The 17,259-nt window shown below is 42.9% G+C and overlaps 1 protein-coding gene and 1 long non-coding RNA gene across 9 annotated transcripts in view; one reads left to right on the top strand and one right to left on the bottom strand.

Annotated features, from left to right (window-relative positions):
- Nucleotides 1-17,259, top strand: part of MAD1L1 (mitotic arrest deficient 1 like 1) — a 749,374-nt gene that overhangs the window by 456,307 nt on the left and 275,808 nt on the right. For all 8 annotated transcript variants that reach the window (XM_075899591.2, XM_075899593.2, XM_006112872.4 and 5 more), the window contains one exon: nt 2,249-2,339. In XM_075899591.2, coding sequence (XP_075755706.2) covers nt 2,249-2,339 — 91 coding nt within the window. The remainder of the gene's footprint in view (nt 1-2,248; nt 2,340-17,259) is intronic.
- On the bottom strand, nt 9,100-16,279 carry LOC142818620 (uncharacterized). The gene is made up of 2 exons (XR_012896176.2): nt 16,192-16,279; nt 9,100-9,407 (listed from the first exon to the last, which is right to left on the bottom strand). It is a non-coding gene; the product is annotated as an uncharacterized LOC142818620 (long non-coding RNA).

Below are 17,259 nucleotides of genomic sequence, written 5' to 3'. Positions count from 1 at the left end.
TTGGGGATAAAATATATATTCTTGGTACCTAAATAGAGCACAAGGCTGTATGTAGGTTAATATTGCCCTTATACCCACTGGAGAATTCAAATACATCAACTGCGCCCTGCGTGTACTTGCATGAAAAATCTCAGACACAAGCAAGTACCTTCTTCTGGTAGTTTAACTGCCATCTGCAGTGCTCTGCTGCTTTTATGTTATGTTCTTATATTCTCCATTACCCTTCTCTCTTTGCCAGGGGGAAATCCTGTTCAGGAAATATCAAGGAGCACAGACTAGCAATGTTAAATATCAATTAATTGACTAGTCGAGTAACCTCATGAATTCGTATTGGTTAGTCAACTATTCTATAGTCCTCTGTATCAGAGGCAGCAGCATGGGGTTCCAGGCAAGAGCTGGTACATGAGGTGAGTCAGTTTAAAACCCAGCTCCCCTTGCAGACTGGCTTCCTGTTGCTCTGTGCTACTGCCTCTGATAAAGAGGCAGCAGCATAGGGTGACAGCAGCCCCTGTGTGGGTATCTGAGCTCCTGGACTTGGCGCAAGCTGGAACTGAGCCAGGCTGCCTGCCGACCTGGCTCCTAATACACTTTAAATGCAGAGCCGCAGCAGGAGGAGGTCCTGAACCAGTTGCAAGCCAGGACTGAGCTGGGCTGCTGGCCAGCTTGCTAAAAAATTTGCTGGTGGGGAAGGGGAGGGGAGAGAAATGCATGTAGTCTATAGCATTAACCGATGAGCTTTTGCTTATCAGTCAGTCAATCGACTACACTATTGCATCAAGAACAAACTATGGTTCTTTATATCCCCCAAGGAGATCCAGGGCAGTTTACAGTGTCAAACAGGACAGTTGAGGAGTGATTTATAGATAGATAAGAGTACTAATGAGTCTTTAAAAATCTTTCCAGCACTGAGAACAGCAGCCAGTATAGGAGAGAGGTCATTGCTCAGGTGTAGAGGAGGGGTGCCAGCTCAGTAAAGGAGAGAATATGGGGATGTCACAGACTTTGAATGTCTTGAGTTTCTTATTCTGACCTTCAGTAGCTGCTATGTTGTTTCCTCACAGAAATAATTCCCTCTTCCCCTGGCATATCCCAAAGCATTAAGTTCACTTTTAATTTTTCCAGCTTCTTCATCCTTGTGCCTGTTCCATACCCTTGGATAACATGCACTCTTTGCATTGTGAGATAGGGGTAACCGTGTTAGTTTGTATCTGCAAAAACAACGAGGAGTCCTGTGGCATCCTAAAGACTAACAAATTTATTTGTGCATAAGCTTTCATGGGCAAAGACCCACTTCGTCAGATTCACTAGAAGGCACGAAATGCAGCTGACAAACATGGAATGCATTTGACAAAGTGGGCCTTTGCCCACGACAGCTTATGTCCAACTAAATATGTTAGCCTTTAATGTGCAACAGGACTCCTCATTGTTTGTGTATTCTTTGTGTGTCTTTCTAAAATTATCAAGTGCTCTACTTAGCTGCTTGAGTAATTCCAGTAGGTGCATACTTGCAGTGAGGAGTAGGTGCATTCCAGCAGGTGCAATTCCAGCAGGTGCATACTTGAATGACTGAAATACCTCGCAAGATGCATCATTCGTGTAGCAATCCTGTGCCTTTACAAACACTTTAAACATTAAAGCAACTGAATATATGTAATTGTGAAGCCATCTTATGAGTAGTAAAGATGTTTAACAGCTACCAGCTTTGCTGGACAAGATTTGCAATTTTTTTTTAAATGCATACATAGTATGAGGAGAAATATTAAGTTACATCTGAAGACGCTGTCATATAGCAATATCTTTTGGCAAAAGGTGCCCAGGATGTTGGAGGTTTATATGTAATGTAAGGTGAGCACGCCTTTCACCCTTTTTACCAACTGGTTTTTACCTAAGTGATGTGTGAGTTTTCAAAGAGTAGAACATTAAGTAGTTTAATTTGCTTTTTTATCTTAAAAAAAGCAAACCTCACACCCACTCTGAACAAACAACACCCCATCCACACCAAAATTAAACATTTAGCAAAAAACAAAAAGGAACAGACAATTGTACATGTGACATGGCCAAAATAAAATTTCTGTAGGAATTGTAACTATTGAATTTCTTGATGAGTTGTCTTTTTCCTGCGCATTCTTAAGCGTGCAATATTGTGGTGTGTGATTTCTGTTGAGTCCTCATTTATTCTTTCCAGTGTTGGGACAAAAGCTGGCTTGGGACATTGAGAGTATCGGTGTATTTTCCCCTCTCTTTACAGGTTAAAAATTGAGGAGTTGGAGGCTGAGCGAGGGCATCTAGAAGAAGAGAACAAATCTCTGGAAATGAAACTGGAGAAGCTCACTCTTCAGGTAAGAGGTGGGGCAGGGCCAGAAGGGCTGGACAGCTTGGCACAGGTCTGCCTTGATAGATGGGTATACTGATAAACTTCCAGAGTTCCTTTGACAATCCACAGATCCTTTCTCTTCAGTCTGGGGGAAGGATCCCACAAGAAGCCTAAACCAAACCCATCCCCCACACCTTTATCTGTGTATGATAATGTCACATTGAGATTTTGGTGGTGTGTTCAGGCATGCAAGAACAGATGCTTTTTTTCAGTGTCCTCAGGTAGAACCTCTTTGGGTTACAAGCCTCTCAACTTTTGTCTGTTCTAGCAAACTTCATAGCTATAACAAACCACTGTTGCAGCTGTAGTAGTACTGGGAGATGTTACCATATTTGCCCACTACTCTAGGGTATGCTCATTTATTTTTGATCTGAGGAAGTGGGCCTGGCCCACGAAAGCTCATCATCTAATAAACCATCTTGTTAGTCTTTAAAGTGCTACATTGTCCTGCATTTTGCTTCAGCTACCCCAGACTAACACGGCTACATCTCTATCACTCATTTATTAGGGTTACTCTTATGGAACTAGGGGGAAGGTTAACAGTTCTATCAGTGTGCTGCTCATGCTTACTTGTGCTCTCATATGGAGCTGAATTCTCCCTCTGCCAATTCCCCCTCCCACTGGAGGTCTCCTGCAGGAACTAGGTTAGTCAGGATGGGGTTCTTCCCACCTTAGCAACACACACGGACACTCACACCCACTGACAGAGCACGTCTGAGAGGACTGGGTAATCAGCACTCCCAAGCTGACCCCTCATATGTCCCTGGACTCAGCAGGCTGAGTTTAACAGCAATGCCACACTTCACCCTCATGTGCCTTTGTACTCAGTGGGCTGTATTAAACAGCACTTTAAGCTGCCATCCTCATAAGCCCCCAGGTTCAGCACCATCTATCCCTACTTTCACACCACAATCATTCACTGGTAAACCACATGATGAGCAAACCCCACCGGATTTTGGGCACTACAGGGATCTTTAGCTTGGGTACAAGAAGCGTAGTTGCAGAGCAAACGGGGAAGCCAAAATAACACCCCTTGAGGAAGAGTGAGCGAAAGAGAAAGGAAGCGAGAGAAGCAACCAACTTAACAATGAAAGTTATTTATTTCTGGGTAGTGAAAATATATATACAGGAAGCCAAACACATACAAAATTAAATCCAACAGTTACAATAGTAAATCTAAATTAAAACTGATTACAAATGTTAGGGCTAGCTAAACATATAACAGTTTACATAGGGCAGAGTCAGGAGGCTATGCGGGAGTGCAGGGGGGAGGAGGAAGAGAGAGAGAGACACCTCATCACTCCGTGGAACTTGCACTGATCAGGGTTCCCAGATGGTGATGGGAGTTGTGGGTCCAGAGGGCAGGAGACAAGCAGAGCAGAGCCCCCAGCATGATCAGACAGGAGATGAAGAAGTCACAATGGAACTGATGCAGTTTAAATCCAGGTATCAGAACAGTTTTTCTTGGGCAAAGGTAGGAGTTTTTATAGGGATAGGACAGTAGTTTGAAGAGAACACTGGATTTGTTTATGGGTAAACAGAGGCGAGACAATAGAGAGTGATCCCACCTGGTTATGGGTGATGTTCCTTGAAGGAGCTCACAGTGCAACTAGGCAGTTTCAGTATTTTGGATGTCAATAAAATCCATTACTAGAATTGGTCTGATAATCACTAATTTGGGTGTGAGCAGGCCTGGGTTCATTAGCATCAGGAGCAGAGATTTCCCATCAGACAGTGCTTCTCGGCTTTCGGTATCCCATAGTTCAGTGCGGTTCCTGCTTTGGAAAAGCTGGTCTCCATTCTGTATGCTAATGGAGATGTGTCTCTGTGCTATCTTCCATGCAGATGAGGCTGGGGTGTTTCCTTAATTCTGTCACCCTTGTCTGAAGCAGTTTAAGTGTGTCTTCCCTGGCCTTTTCATTACTTTGTCTTTGATTCTAGCAGAGGCCTGGGGGAGAGGAATGATTTTCCATGAGTGTCACTCCCTCGCTCCCCAAGAGCACAAGGCGGGTAGGTAACAGAGATGGTCTATAGACTTTGGTTTCCACTCAGATGACAGGATGATAAAAATGCCTCAGTGCTATTTGTTACAGCTTCTACCATTATTACCATTGATACTGAGCAAAGCTCAGTACCTTCCAGCCTTATATGATAGGAGCTATTCAAGTCTGGAATATGATGATGCAGTTTGGAAATAAGTTCTCTTGGCAGCATTTGACACTCTCTCCCCAAGAGAAGGAAGGTATGAAATACGAAATCTGAGTGAAAGAAAAGTGAGAGTGCTGTTTTCTCCGTAGCTCCACAGGATTTTCCCATCTTCTTGCCTAGACTGGTGCTTCAGCTTTTTTAGTCTGGATTCAGCTGTGAAGCCTTCCACTCCCCAAAGGAGGGTGAAGGAGGCTGGCAGCAATATTCACTCAGGCTACTCTTATTTCTGTAACACTCTTGCTCTGTGCAGATGGAGGGTTGAGGGGGTGTTGCATTTAAAGCATCTTCTGTTTCAAAGAATCTGGAGTGAACAAGAAGCCAAGCCTATTTTGTTTTTAATCAAAGGCCATCCTGCTCTGAGCAGTGTTATCGCTCCCTACTGTTCTCTCTGATGTGCGGAACAATCCAGCCTTGTAACATTTCATTCTTTTAATTTTTCTTTCTTTCTCTCCCCCCCCCCCCCCTTTGTGTAAATTGCTTTATGATGGTAGAAAACCTGCAGGTTTGAAATTACCCAGATTTCAGACAGACCATTGATTTTATCTTGACACCTATTAGAGGCAAATCAAATCTCTTTTTTATTACCAATTCCTGGAGACGGGAGAAGTGACAGCTTTGATAAAGCAGGGAGCTGAGAGCTGCTGAGCGCCTCTGCCGAGTCGTGGTTAGCACGAAACCTGTCACCCAGCTCTCCTTTAATTGGGTTTCTGTCATCAGAAGGAGATGAAAACATTGGGTTTGGTGTTCTGATGCCCCGGTCTCTAGACGTACACAAGAGCAGCTTTGGTTTCAAAGCAGGTTACAACTCATTCAAATCATATTTAATCTGTCCTCGCTGCCTCAGGGTTACTGCCAGCTCTCTCAGCACTGGGGCATCACCATCCTGCCCACAGTAATTCCCTGCTTTGTTTGGGATTCTCAGACTTACAGTGTTTATAATCAGTATTAGCAATGCCAGTAGCCTAGCCTTGAGTTGCTAACAACACCAACCTTTTAAAGTCTGTCTGCAGCAGGAAAGGTTCCGAGCCTTCCATGTAGTTGTGCTAACTGTCTTATATTAAACAGAAGTGGGTGGGTGTGGTTATTTCAGTAGCTGGATTTTTTTAATGCTGTGAATATGATGTAATGATAAATATGATGTAATGATAAAGAGACAGAGCATATGTACTAGAGTAGCACATATCACAATAGCACAAAGCAGCAGCAGTGTTCAGAATCCCAGAGTTTAATAAGGGTGTAGTGCAACTCAAGGCTGTGAAGGGACTGAAGAGGGACAAAACTATTTGGGGATGTAGGGAAAAGGAAAAGATGTGAGGAAGAAGAGGACAGGCAAGCATGGAGAGGGGAAGATGTCATCTCCTTTGTTGGTTCAAGAATTGAGAAACCAGCCCCACCAATAGACTAGGTGGAGAACTCACATGAGGAGACTCTGTCATGGCTCCTCCCCCATCTGGCATGATAAATGCAGAAGTGGGGGCCAGCAAGTGTACCCCAAAGCCTTATCTACCAGGCTTTGGTATAAAACTTCCCCCCAAAATCTTAAAACCCTAGATTTTGGGAATAAAACTTCTGCTGCCACCACCCAAATATTAATAAGGATTCAGGGGAAAGATCATTTGGGAAATCTCATCCCTAAAGTAAAAATCAGGGCACACAATTAACCAATGCCAGGTTAATAACAAGAAAAGAGAAAACTTTTATTATCACAACAATATTCCTGCTGCAAGCATAATGACTAGATGGAAAGGTAACAAAATATACACATGGAGAAACTCCATGGGCCTAGAACTTAGTTACAAAGAAAACCAAAACATCTTTTAAACAGTACCAGACATCAGATCCCATACCCAAACCTTAAAACAATAAAACGGATTTATGTAAACTTTACCCTACTTACAGAAAGTGAAGAATTGTTTCTTGGAGAGAGAGAGACATGTTTGTCCCACTCTGTAGCTGCAGAGGAACTCACAGAGACAAAGGAGGGAAAAAACCAAATTCCTTTGTCCCAGTTTGAAAGTCCCACCTACATTCCTATTGGCCACTCCACCTGGCTAGGTGTAGTTAACCATTTAGTCCCGAGGCTGCTGGGTAACCCTCATAAATCATGACAGACCCAGACTAAGTTTAACAGCATTCTTAGTTCTAGTTTGAGAGGGCTAAGGCTTGGGCTTAGTGGGGAGGTAAGGAGAAGTTCAGTAACTGTCTGTGTATTTCTTATAAGCTTGGAGTTCCTTTGAATTAGGAAGTGAACAACAAGGAAAGGAGAACACTGTAGATTAACTCCTTGGGCACCTGAGGTTTCTCCAAATGAAGATGGAGCTGTGCAAGTGTGAGCACTAAAAAGATGTGAATTACTGATCAGTATCCACTCAAGTGAGTGGTTAAATGGTCAGAACTGCTTACAAGGAAAAAACAGCCTTGCTAACATGAGCGAAGGATGCTGGAGGTGCAGTGGCACCCCTTGAAGTAGTAATAGCAACTGAATGCACTGCTTTAACCATATTCTTGATTTACAGTTTTGTTCAAAGGCTTTTAGCACCCTCAGGATAAAAATTCTTCAGTGCTTCTTCCTGCTAATAAAGATTCATTATTCCTTACTTGAGTGCCAAGTCCCTAGCAGGTCCAGGCCCACAACTGATTCCTATATAAACACTTCTGTTGACTCTAGGCCCTGCTGTGGATGGGCTATCTGCTACTGAATCCCATTAAATATGGGTTACCCAGCTATTAATCTCTTTAGTCAGATAGTACAGTACAAGGAGAACATGTTGGGGAAAAGGTAATTCTGCATTCAAATCAAGACACTGAAACATGCCCAAGTCAGTTTATTATTTGTTTCCACCTCAGAAGTCAGAGAGATGATGGGTTAAAATAATATATTTGTCAGAAAGAAAAGCAAGAAAGGAGAACAAATGATAATGTTACGAAATAACTTTTTCAAATTTACTGAAGGAAAAATCCCCTTGTGAAACTTCAGTAATGGGAAAAGCAAAGAATCAGAGAAAATAAAAAAGTAAAAGAGGTAGAAGACAATGAATAGATTAAGGGGAAAAAACCTCTGCCAAATCTTAATTTGTAGCACTTTCATTTAAATAAATAAATAAGCCATTGTTAGAATAAATGATTGGACTTCGATAAATAAAAGTTACTTAGAAGAGGATATATAAAATTTGTTGATGTCTTAGGGAGAGAGGTGTGATAGAAAGCGAGTGAAACTAAGCATAAAAACCTAAGTGCACAAATCTTTATATACTGACTGATGTCTGAGCTTTGATTATAGTGACACATGAAAAAGTTATCTTCAGGAAAAAATTCTCTCACATTTTCACATGCCTTTGTGTCTGAGGCTACGTCTAGACCACAAGCCTAATTTGAAAGAGAGCTTCTAGACTGCAACCGCTTCTTTCGAAAAAGCGAGCCGCTTTTTCGAAAAGAGAGCACCCAGTCAGTCTGGATGCTCTCTTTCGAAGAAGCCCTGTTTGCATTCAATAGTGCCTTTTTTCAAAAGTGCACTTTCAAAAAAAAAACATTATTCCTTGTAAAATAAGGTTTACCGCAGTCAAAAAAAATATGGTATTCTTTCGATTTAATTTCAAAAGAACGCAGTGGCAATCTAGATGAAGGGGAAGTTTTTTTTTAAAAAAAAGGCCACTTAAAAAAAAAAAAACAAAAAAACCCTGTAGTCTAGACATACTCCAAGTGTGGTCATTTTGCCTTTGCTGGTCCCTGAACTGGCTGCAGGTTCTGATATTTCCATTCAGTGAACTAAGTTGGCCAGAGGACAGGTATGTGCTTTGAAAGTTATTGTTGTACTAGGAGTTATCTGATTTATACCCCCTGGGCCAGAATTAGCAAGTAAAAAGTTGAGATATTGATGAGTATCTGCAGTAACATGTATCGCATCTGACGTCTCTTTGTATTCTCTGCTTGTGTGAGTACATCTTGAATTATATCTAGAGGCTCCATCAACCTTCTCACCCCTCCATTCCAAATATCCCCATGGCTCTTTACACCTAAATGTGGGCTGCATTAATTTTGTTTCACTTGTATAATGATAATAGCATAGATATTACTCGATGTTCAGATCCTTACTGCTGATTAAAATCCCCAAATTATTTAAAAAAAAAATTACCCACAGAAACATTTGGACAGTGGGAAGATGACATCACTCCTTTCCACTGACACGTGTAACTAAAATCTTTTGCATCTAAGGTAGGGGGAGAGCAGCTGATATGAAAGCTGGGGATCACACACATTTAAGTGTTCACTCATCTGCATCCATTTCTGCTATAGTGCCCCTGCTGGGATGGGAGAGCATATCTGCTAGCGTGACTTGCATATTGTGGGCAGACTGTTGCTGTCCTCTCAGGAAGTGGCTTGGTTTGTTAAACAGTCCAGAACGCTTCAGGAAATCTGCCCTCTGTTCACTGGGAGAAACTACAACTTGAAGCCAGGAACAAAAGAGACTGATCAAATCAGTGCTTTTTGGGATAAAATGGGAGGAAAGACTTCTGAAGAGTGCTCAATTAGCATTTATTACTTCTAGGAGCCTTGTGTTTACAGGCAATGGAGCCGATGGTGAAGTGTTCCTTATGCAAATACCACTCTCCTGCTTTTCCTGCTCTCCTCAGCTCTTCGAGTTGAAGGAGAAGAGATTCTTCAGCTTTGGCTGCTTCAAGGAAGATTGATTAAAATCAGCTGCAGTTTGACTTAATTGGATCCATATGTTTAGAGAAGGCGCTTGACTAGTTAGAACTTCTTGTAATTAGTTCACAGCTGGTTGGTGAGAAAAACAAAACTCCGGTTACAGTTCAGAGAAGTGGATCTGTAAAGATAAAGAACATTGTTCTGTCTTTATACTCATACATTTTCAAGCTCTGAAAAGTGTAGTCCTGTAACCAGGCTACCAAACTGTGTCTTACACAGGAATCAGTGGCATATCATACTGCATAAATACTTTAATGTATTTATTCTTCCTTACTTGGAGAGTAAATGATAATGGTAAATAGATTATTACACAGTACATTTGTAGTAAACAAATGCAAAGTATAAACTAGATATATAAATGAAGAAAGTGTGTTTGTGTGTCTATATACATTAATCACACACACAAACATTAAAAGAAAATTAAAGTTTCAAAGTCAAGCATTCCAGGACTATGAAATTGCGGAATTAAGGTTTGCTGTGCAACATATTCATTATGATCGTTTTCAATTACATAATTATGTACCAAAAGTCAGAGGGGTAGCCATGTTACTCTAACCCTTTAAAAACAAGACTATTCATTGTTTTTCAATTTTAAAAACAATGAGTAGTCCTGTGGCACCTTAGAGACTAACAAAAATATGTTTACAGTATCATGAGCTATTGTGGGCAAAACCATACTCTTTTTACTACAGAAACCCATCAAACTCTTGCCTCATTCAGTACAGAGAACAGATGGTGCACAGTCTCATTGCCTAGACACTCACAGTTCTTCCCCGCTCCCTGTCTGAGACTTCATGTTGTATAATGCAGACCCCAAGAGTTTTTTGGCTATCTGGGAGCCTTTAGAGTAGGGCAATAGGTTCTGAACAAAATAACTCTTGAACTAGATATTCTTTGACAGCCTCCTAGTTGTAAGAATTGGATTTATTTATCTACCAAGTTCATTAAAGCATAATTGATTAACTACAAATATATCATATTCTTACAGATACTTAAAGACAATAGAGCATGCAAATTAATTATGGAGGGGAGATTGTAAGGGAAGGTACAAACTATAAAGAGCCATCAATAAAAATTATGAAACAACATTTTGGGGGAAAATACCAAGGGAAGAGCGATGAAATCCGTGATTTCTGTGGGGCTGGTCCCATACTAATTAGAGCCCTCCTCAGCAAAATTACCACCACTTACTAGAATCACACACAATGGAGGGATCCCTCTAGAAGATAAGCCTTGTTTACATGTGGAAATTGACCAGAAAAGCTATTATGGAATAGCTCCCTGTGTGAACAAAATATTCCAGAATTCTGGAAAGCAGTCCACACAGGGAGCTGTTCCAAATAGCTTATTCTGAAATAGCTATTCGAGTTAGTTTCCTAAGGTAGATAATACCTTTTCAGTTTGTAGTGTTAACTAAAAGATACGAATGACTGCATTATAAAAGTCCGATGCAGACAATAAAGTTTAGATTTTAACACAGGTTGAGCTGGAAGAAGCCTATACTTTCACTTGACCAGCACAGCACTTGTTCAATCTTAATCAGACAAGGCAGTTTATTATTTTTCAAACATCTATATTTGCACACGGTAGCTAATACATACTAACATGCTTTTACATCCTAGCCTAGTCACACCCTATCTGACTGTTGGTGGGAGAGCACACACTAACTTAGTGACTTTATGGAGGATACAGAAGCAGCAGGGCGATGTTTCTCTTCCTTTAAGTATTAATGACTCATTATATAGTTAGGTCTTCACCCTCCAGGCACTAACTAGTTGGGAATTAAGGGCCTCAGGCAAACCTAAGGTCACTTAATAGTCTATCTGTTCATTATGTTGAAAAATGGCTGAATTATTTACTTTGTTATAAAACTTCAAAGGATACCGTCAACTGTTGTAAGTCTTCTAACATGCATGAGTGTCATTTCCTGCCTAAAACCAACAACAGTGGTCCTGTAGCACCTTAGAGACTAACAAAAATGTATAAATAGTATCATGAGCTTTCGTGGGCTTTGTAGCCAGTTCGGCTTCCCAGAGGGGTTCCTTCACATCCGGGTCAGTGGATGGCCCACTGTACTGGATCTTTAAGCAAAAACCCCAAGTCACTAGTCCACACCTGGCCTTCCTTCAGGGCAAGCGGGAGGCCAGCAGTCAACCAAAACAGGCAGTGGTCTGGCACCGTGGCCTTGATTCAGGCGAGGCAGCAAAATGATCCCAGCCACCAAATAGTCCAAAGCACCCCGGCCAGCCGTGGTTCAGGGTGGGGCCACAAACAAACAGGTAGCAGCTTCGGAGGCCCGGGCCTTGGTTCAAGCCGGGCAGTGAACACTGTCAGACAATAGTTCAAAGTGCCCTGGTCCTTGTTCAGGGCAGGCAACACACAACCACAGTCTGCTTATGTAGATATGCCAGGCCCAGCTCAGGGCATGGCGGCAAACACACAGAGTCAATTGTACAAGGAGGCCAGGCTCTGGTTCAGGCCATGGCAGCAACAAACACAGCTTTGGGGTCTCCTTGTTCAGGAGGGGTGCAGGCTGATCGCCTGCCGTGGAGGTGAGCGGGGAGACTGCCACCCAGTATGGGAGGGGGAGGCATAGGCCGGCCCACTCCACTGTGCCCTGGCCCAGGAAGTGCAGGCTGCTTCTGGCTCGGTGGGGGCTCCAGCCCGCAACGTGCTGGCCTTGAGGCCTTTAACAGTCCCCCATATCCCCTGGGCCACTTCCCTTCTCCTCCTCAGCCGGTACCTGGGTTTCTAACTGCTCAGTCGAGAAGTCCAGGGTGATCTCGTCCCACTGGGGTCCAGGTGGTGCGGTCCGGTCCAGGACTCCGCTGCTTGCAGGTCCACGAGGCTCAGCCAGTTTCCTGGTGCAGTCTGGGGCAGGCATCTGGGTGGTCCTCCAGGTCAGGCTCAGTTGGGGGTTCGAGCCAAGCGTCAGGCTTTGGCAGCTGCAGTGGTCTCTCCCAATTCTGGGGTGCAGGCTGGGGCACAGAGTCAGGCTGGCCCTCTGGGTCCGCAGCAGTTGGTATAGTCGGAGGCCTGGGCCAAACCTCAGCCTCCCAGACAGGAAGCGGGTAGTCAGCCTCTGGCTCAGATGTGGTTGGAGTCCCAGGCCAAGCCTCAGCCCTAGCCTCCCAGGTCAGAAGCACTGAGCAGCCCTCTGGTTCCTCCGCAGGCTGGGCTTTTTTAGCCCTGGCCCTGCCCACTGATTTCCTGTCAGGTGTCTGGGCAGGGTCAGGCTCAGCCCAACATGGTGGCCGGAGGGGTTCCTCCTCCTCCGGGTCAGTGGGCAACCACTCCACCCCACTACAGGCTTCTTCAGATGACAATTCCTTCCTAGTTTGTCCTGATGCCTTCTCTTTAACAAACCACTTCTCTCTCCCCTTTGCCCTTTTGTACATGACTCCAGTCCACATGAGCCTCCATGGCACAGCTTGACCTCAGTGGAAACCTTCCCTGTGCCCACACTTACCCATTCCTCCCAGCACCCCTTCTTTGGCAAGGGCTTCTTGGATACAAGAGGATTTGTACAAACTGCACACATCTTTTCAACCAGACATAGCTTTTTGGATGCTGTGTTGTTGGAGCTGATTACGTGTATCCCTGGACAAGAACCATTGCTCTAAACCTCTCGGTCCCCTCCCGTGATTACATGTAGTGCTGGTCGAGAACCACTCCTCTAAATTTCTAGCTCCCCTCCCCAGCTTCTACCTGGAGTTTTGTCACATTTCTTACATGTCAATTATAGGCAAAAAAAATCTCTTAAGAGAATGACATGATCACACCACTTTGTTCTCTATTGAAAATGAACTTAGCTCCCCTGATGTCAGTGTACCTATTGATTCCATTCTCTGGGTCCAGCCTTCTATTGGTGGGACAAAATAAGTTTCTCAAAATACTAAGTCATATATGATTTATACAGTTGTTATTTCTTTGATCAAACTTACAGTATTTGCCATTAAATATTATTGTGCAGTCACCTAGCTGGAAGATTTGTACTTTCAGGCATGATCTCCTTCACAATGTATTTTCAGACATTTGAGGCTACCTTAGCCCTGTTTAGAAGTCTCCCTTGGCAAGCTGTGTGCCACTCAAGATTTCTATAGAAATGTGATCTGTGATTTATTGGCAGCTGTATATGACAAATTTGGAAAGGTGTGATGCATGCACAGTTTTTTAAAAGTCTTTAAACATGATTTTTTTTTTAAAAACTTGTTTTACTTCCCAAATGATCCACACAACGGAAAACCTGTGGCCACACTAACATGCATATACATTTGTGTCACACAAACAGTTTTAGATGGGGTTGGTACTGATTCTGTACTAGGCCTTATTCCACTTGAAGATCCCGTTGTTTCAATGATGATTTAGAGTCATGCTGAAGTGGATTCCACAGCCAGGTGGGAGGAGCACTGCCAGCAAATTCACTTGTCATTTGTGTGTTTTGAAAGTGATTACTACAAATGAACCAGGGACAGAGTGGGTGTTGTATGGGAAGGTCTAGAACTTTTTTCCCCAAGTGCCAGAGGAAGGAGAGAAAAGGGTGTTTGTTACCTTGTTACGGATGCAAGGTTTTGGGAATAATGGGTTATATTAAATTAGCTAAGGCTCTGCAGGTGTGTGTTCATGTTAAATCTGAATGCACTGGGGCTCTGAGAATTGAGGGGAAATGGAAACTTCCTGTGGGATCAGGAGGTCTTGAGAGGTAGAGAAGAGTTCAAGTAGTAGTCATAGGGATCACTGAGACAATCCTCCCAGTCTGACCTTCATAGCATAGGCCATACAATTTCACCAAATGATTTCTGCATCAAGTCTCTAATTTCTGGGTGAACTTTTGGAAAACATTCAGTCTTGACTTAAACTTCAAGTGATGGAGAATCCTTACTTCTCTAGGTAAGTTGACCCCAGGGCTAAATGTTCACATTATTTTTCCTATGGGCACTTGCATGCTTTGTGTAAACCCACAAAACAATTCAGAGGTAAGCAGAGGTAATGACCAGAGGGATTTCCCATTTGAAAGACAAACTTTCTTGGCTTGATGTTGGCGCTACTGAATGTGATGTGCAAAATGGGTGCCTAATAAAGCAGAGACATGCACAGTACAGACTTGCTAATGTTTGTTAATGTCAGGGACTAACACAACATGCAGAGATGCACATTTGTGCAGTGAAGTATTAACATGCACTGACTTTTTTTTAGAAATATGGACATTGAATATTAAACCCCTGAAGTTCCCACTTGCACTGCCAGCGCCAGCACTGCTTTGCTTATTACATATAGTGCCTTTCTCAAATGTCTGCAGGCACTGATTAATATTCACATAATACATTTAACACCACATAACAAAATACATAATACATTTATTAACATTCTTCTAGTGTCTCTGAAGACATCAGCAGTCATGCTACATCCCACAACTTCTTTAATGAGCAGAAGGGGAAAGAGTGAACATTGGTTCCCTAAGCAGCTCACAGACATGAAAAGGTCACTGCACTAAGTGCACCTGCCTGAGCATAAAGCACTGGCATGGAGAAGTCACCACACTGCACTAGTGCGCGTGAGCAGAAAGCAAAGAGCATTGCCAAATCACTGTGTCTAGTGCAGGGGTGGCCAACCAGTTAGTCTAAGAGCTAAAATAGCTGTGGATAGAGTGCAAAGAGCCACACTTTATGACTTTATGTTTATATATCTGTCTATATAGATAGATACATATAGTACACAAAATGTAGCGATAAAAATAACATTACAGGACATTTTGGACAAAAACCAATAAAAAAGTCTCTAGTTACAGCCAGTCCATAGATCTTCAGAGAACTTGACAAGGAACAAGCCCCCAGCCTCTCTGCTCTAACCCAGTTCACGCATCCCTCCCCCCAAAGCCAGACATCTCTAGCCCTTGCTCCAACCCAGTGCACCCACCCACCCCTCCATCAGAGCCAGGCACCACTCCCCCTCTCTAACCCAATGCCTGGGTCTCACCAGAGCTGCAGCCATGCATTTCTCCCTCCAGAGTGGCCATGAACAGTCCAGGCAAGCGGCTCTGAATTAGCAAGAGCCACGTTTCTTTGAGCAAAGAGCTGCATGCAGCTCAAGGGCCGTGGGTTGGTCACCCCTGGTCTAATGCACTATATCAAGAGCCAAGCATGGGAGAGAGACAGTTCGTTGGACTAGTCCTTGTGAATAGGGTATAGGCACAAATGGAAAATCACTGCATTGGTGCCCATGAGGAGGAGGTGGTCCTACATGCATACGCATGAAGAAATCATTGTACTACTGCACACAAAGAAGTTGCTGCCATCGTGCACATCAACAGGGGTCCAAGGTACAGAAAAAAAATCACTGCTGTCTTTAAAACTCTGACCTGCAGAGGTGGGCAATTGAGACTGCCCTTTTTTTTCTGATGCCTAATCACAGAACATAAATGAGGGATATAAAAAGACACAGCAAGGATCAATATTTGCTAATTCCAGTGTCTACTGTGCACAGGTACAGTTGTCACTAACAGAAAGCCTGGCTATGGAAAGCTGCCTTCACTAGTGCTCTTGTACAGGGAGAAGAACCAGAATATAAGCAGATAAGAACAGAATGTGGTTCATTAAGGCAAGCTATGAATTAAGTATGGTTAGATTTGTAAAATACATTAAATACACAATCATCAGGTGTGATTACAATGACTGTGATAATATTAATAAATATCCACTGCAAAGGACTCTTATGGCAGAAGAAAACTGTAATCATGTTCCACAATCACCTCCTTAGGGTAAAACCAAGCTTGAGTAAACAAAATATAGAGGCAAAAGCATTTTGAAAAGAAGCTTCAGTTTTAAGAGTCTTTCATTTTAGTTGTAACATAGCTAAGAACAAGTGAAGTTTTAGAAAATAATTTAAAAGTTAATAGTGATTACCTCTGTGGTTTTTCTGGTTATATAGTCATTTGATTGCAAGAATCACTTTTCAGTTATTCTTTATTTTTTGTTCTGCTGCTGGTTCTTTGAATTCCATTGTGATGTCACATACACAAAAAAAGAATGTCATTTGAAACCTTAGGGAATGTAACAGTTAGAAAGGTTTTGTTTGCTGAGGCTTTGTATTTTTTTTGTCTTGGTTTCAATGAATAAACACCGTGTCCAGAGGAAGCTACTGCTCTCTTCAAACTTGGCTCTTAGTTTCCAGTTCCTTTGATGTCATTTCAGCCTTTGTTTGATGACCCAATTACTTTGTGTATTTTTATCAAATAATTCAAAAGATATCACAATTCCTTCCTTTCTTTGTCTGTGCTGCTGCTTCTGTAAAGTTCTGATTTGATTTTGGTTGGGGTTGGGGGAGGGAGAAGGCCGGCTCTGGTGTATGTCAAGTCAGAGTCTTACAGCAATGTTCTCTAACAGTTTTGTTTCCCTGAAAGAAGAGCCACCAGGACATTGTGACAGGCCGGGCCGGGTCTGGGCACAGCTGAGGGCATCTGCTCAGGGCGAATTGCTCAAATTCAGGGCTCTCTCTAGCCCCCAGACTGGAGACCTTCCCAAATAGGCCACAAACCAGTCCCACACAGCGCTTCAGCTGCCTGCCTGAAGCCTCATGAGCAAAACCCCTCTGACATCCCAGCAATATCCGTGCCCCAGATGGCCCTGGGCCTCATATACAGGTGAGGGGTCTTAGAACCCCATCTCACTTACCCCGATCAAGTTCTGTCTGGTTCTAAGAAACCAGCCACAGTTCCCAGGTCAATTTACACTCTGGATCTTATTCACAAATCACACTGAGCCAATCCTTTAGAATCTACAATCTAAAGGTTTATTACTACAAGAAAGAAAAGCATGAGAGTAAGGTTGTTAAAGTATCATACATTATATGCATCGAATCTCCCAGTTCTTGATGCAGAATTGCAGCAGAGATGTTATAGCTGCTGGTTTAAAAGTCCTTGGTACACATCGTATGCCAGGATGGGTCCACAGCTCTTCCCGGCTTGTGAATCC

The sequence above is a fragment of the Pelodiscus sinensis genome, chromosome 15, assembly GCF_052426305.1.
Source record: "Pelodiscus sinensis isolate ZL-2025 chromosome 15, ASM5242630v1, whole genome shotgun sequence".
NCBI lineage: Eukaryota > Metazoa > Chordata > Testudines > Trionychidae > Pelodiscus > Pelodiscus sinensis.
This window is presented reverse-complemented; position numbering and strand designations above follow the sequence as displayed.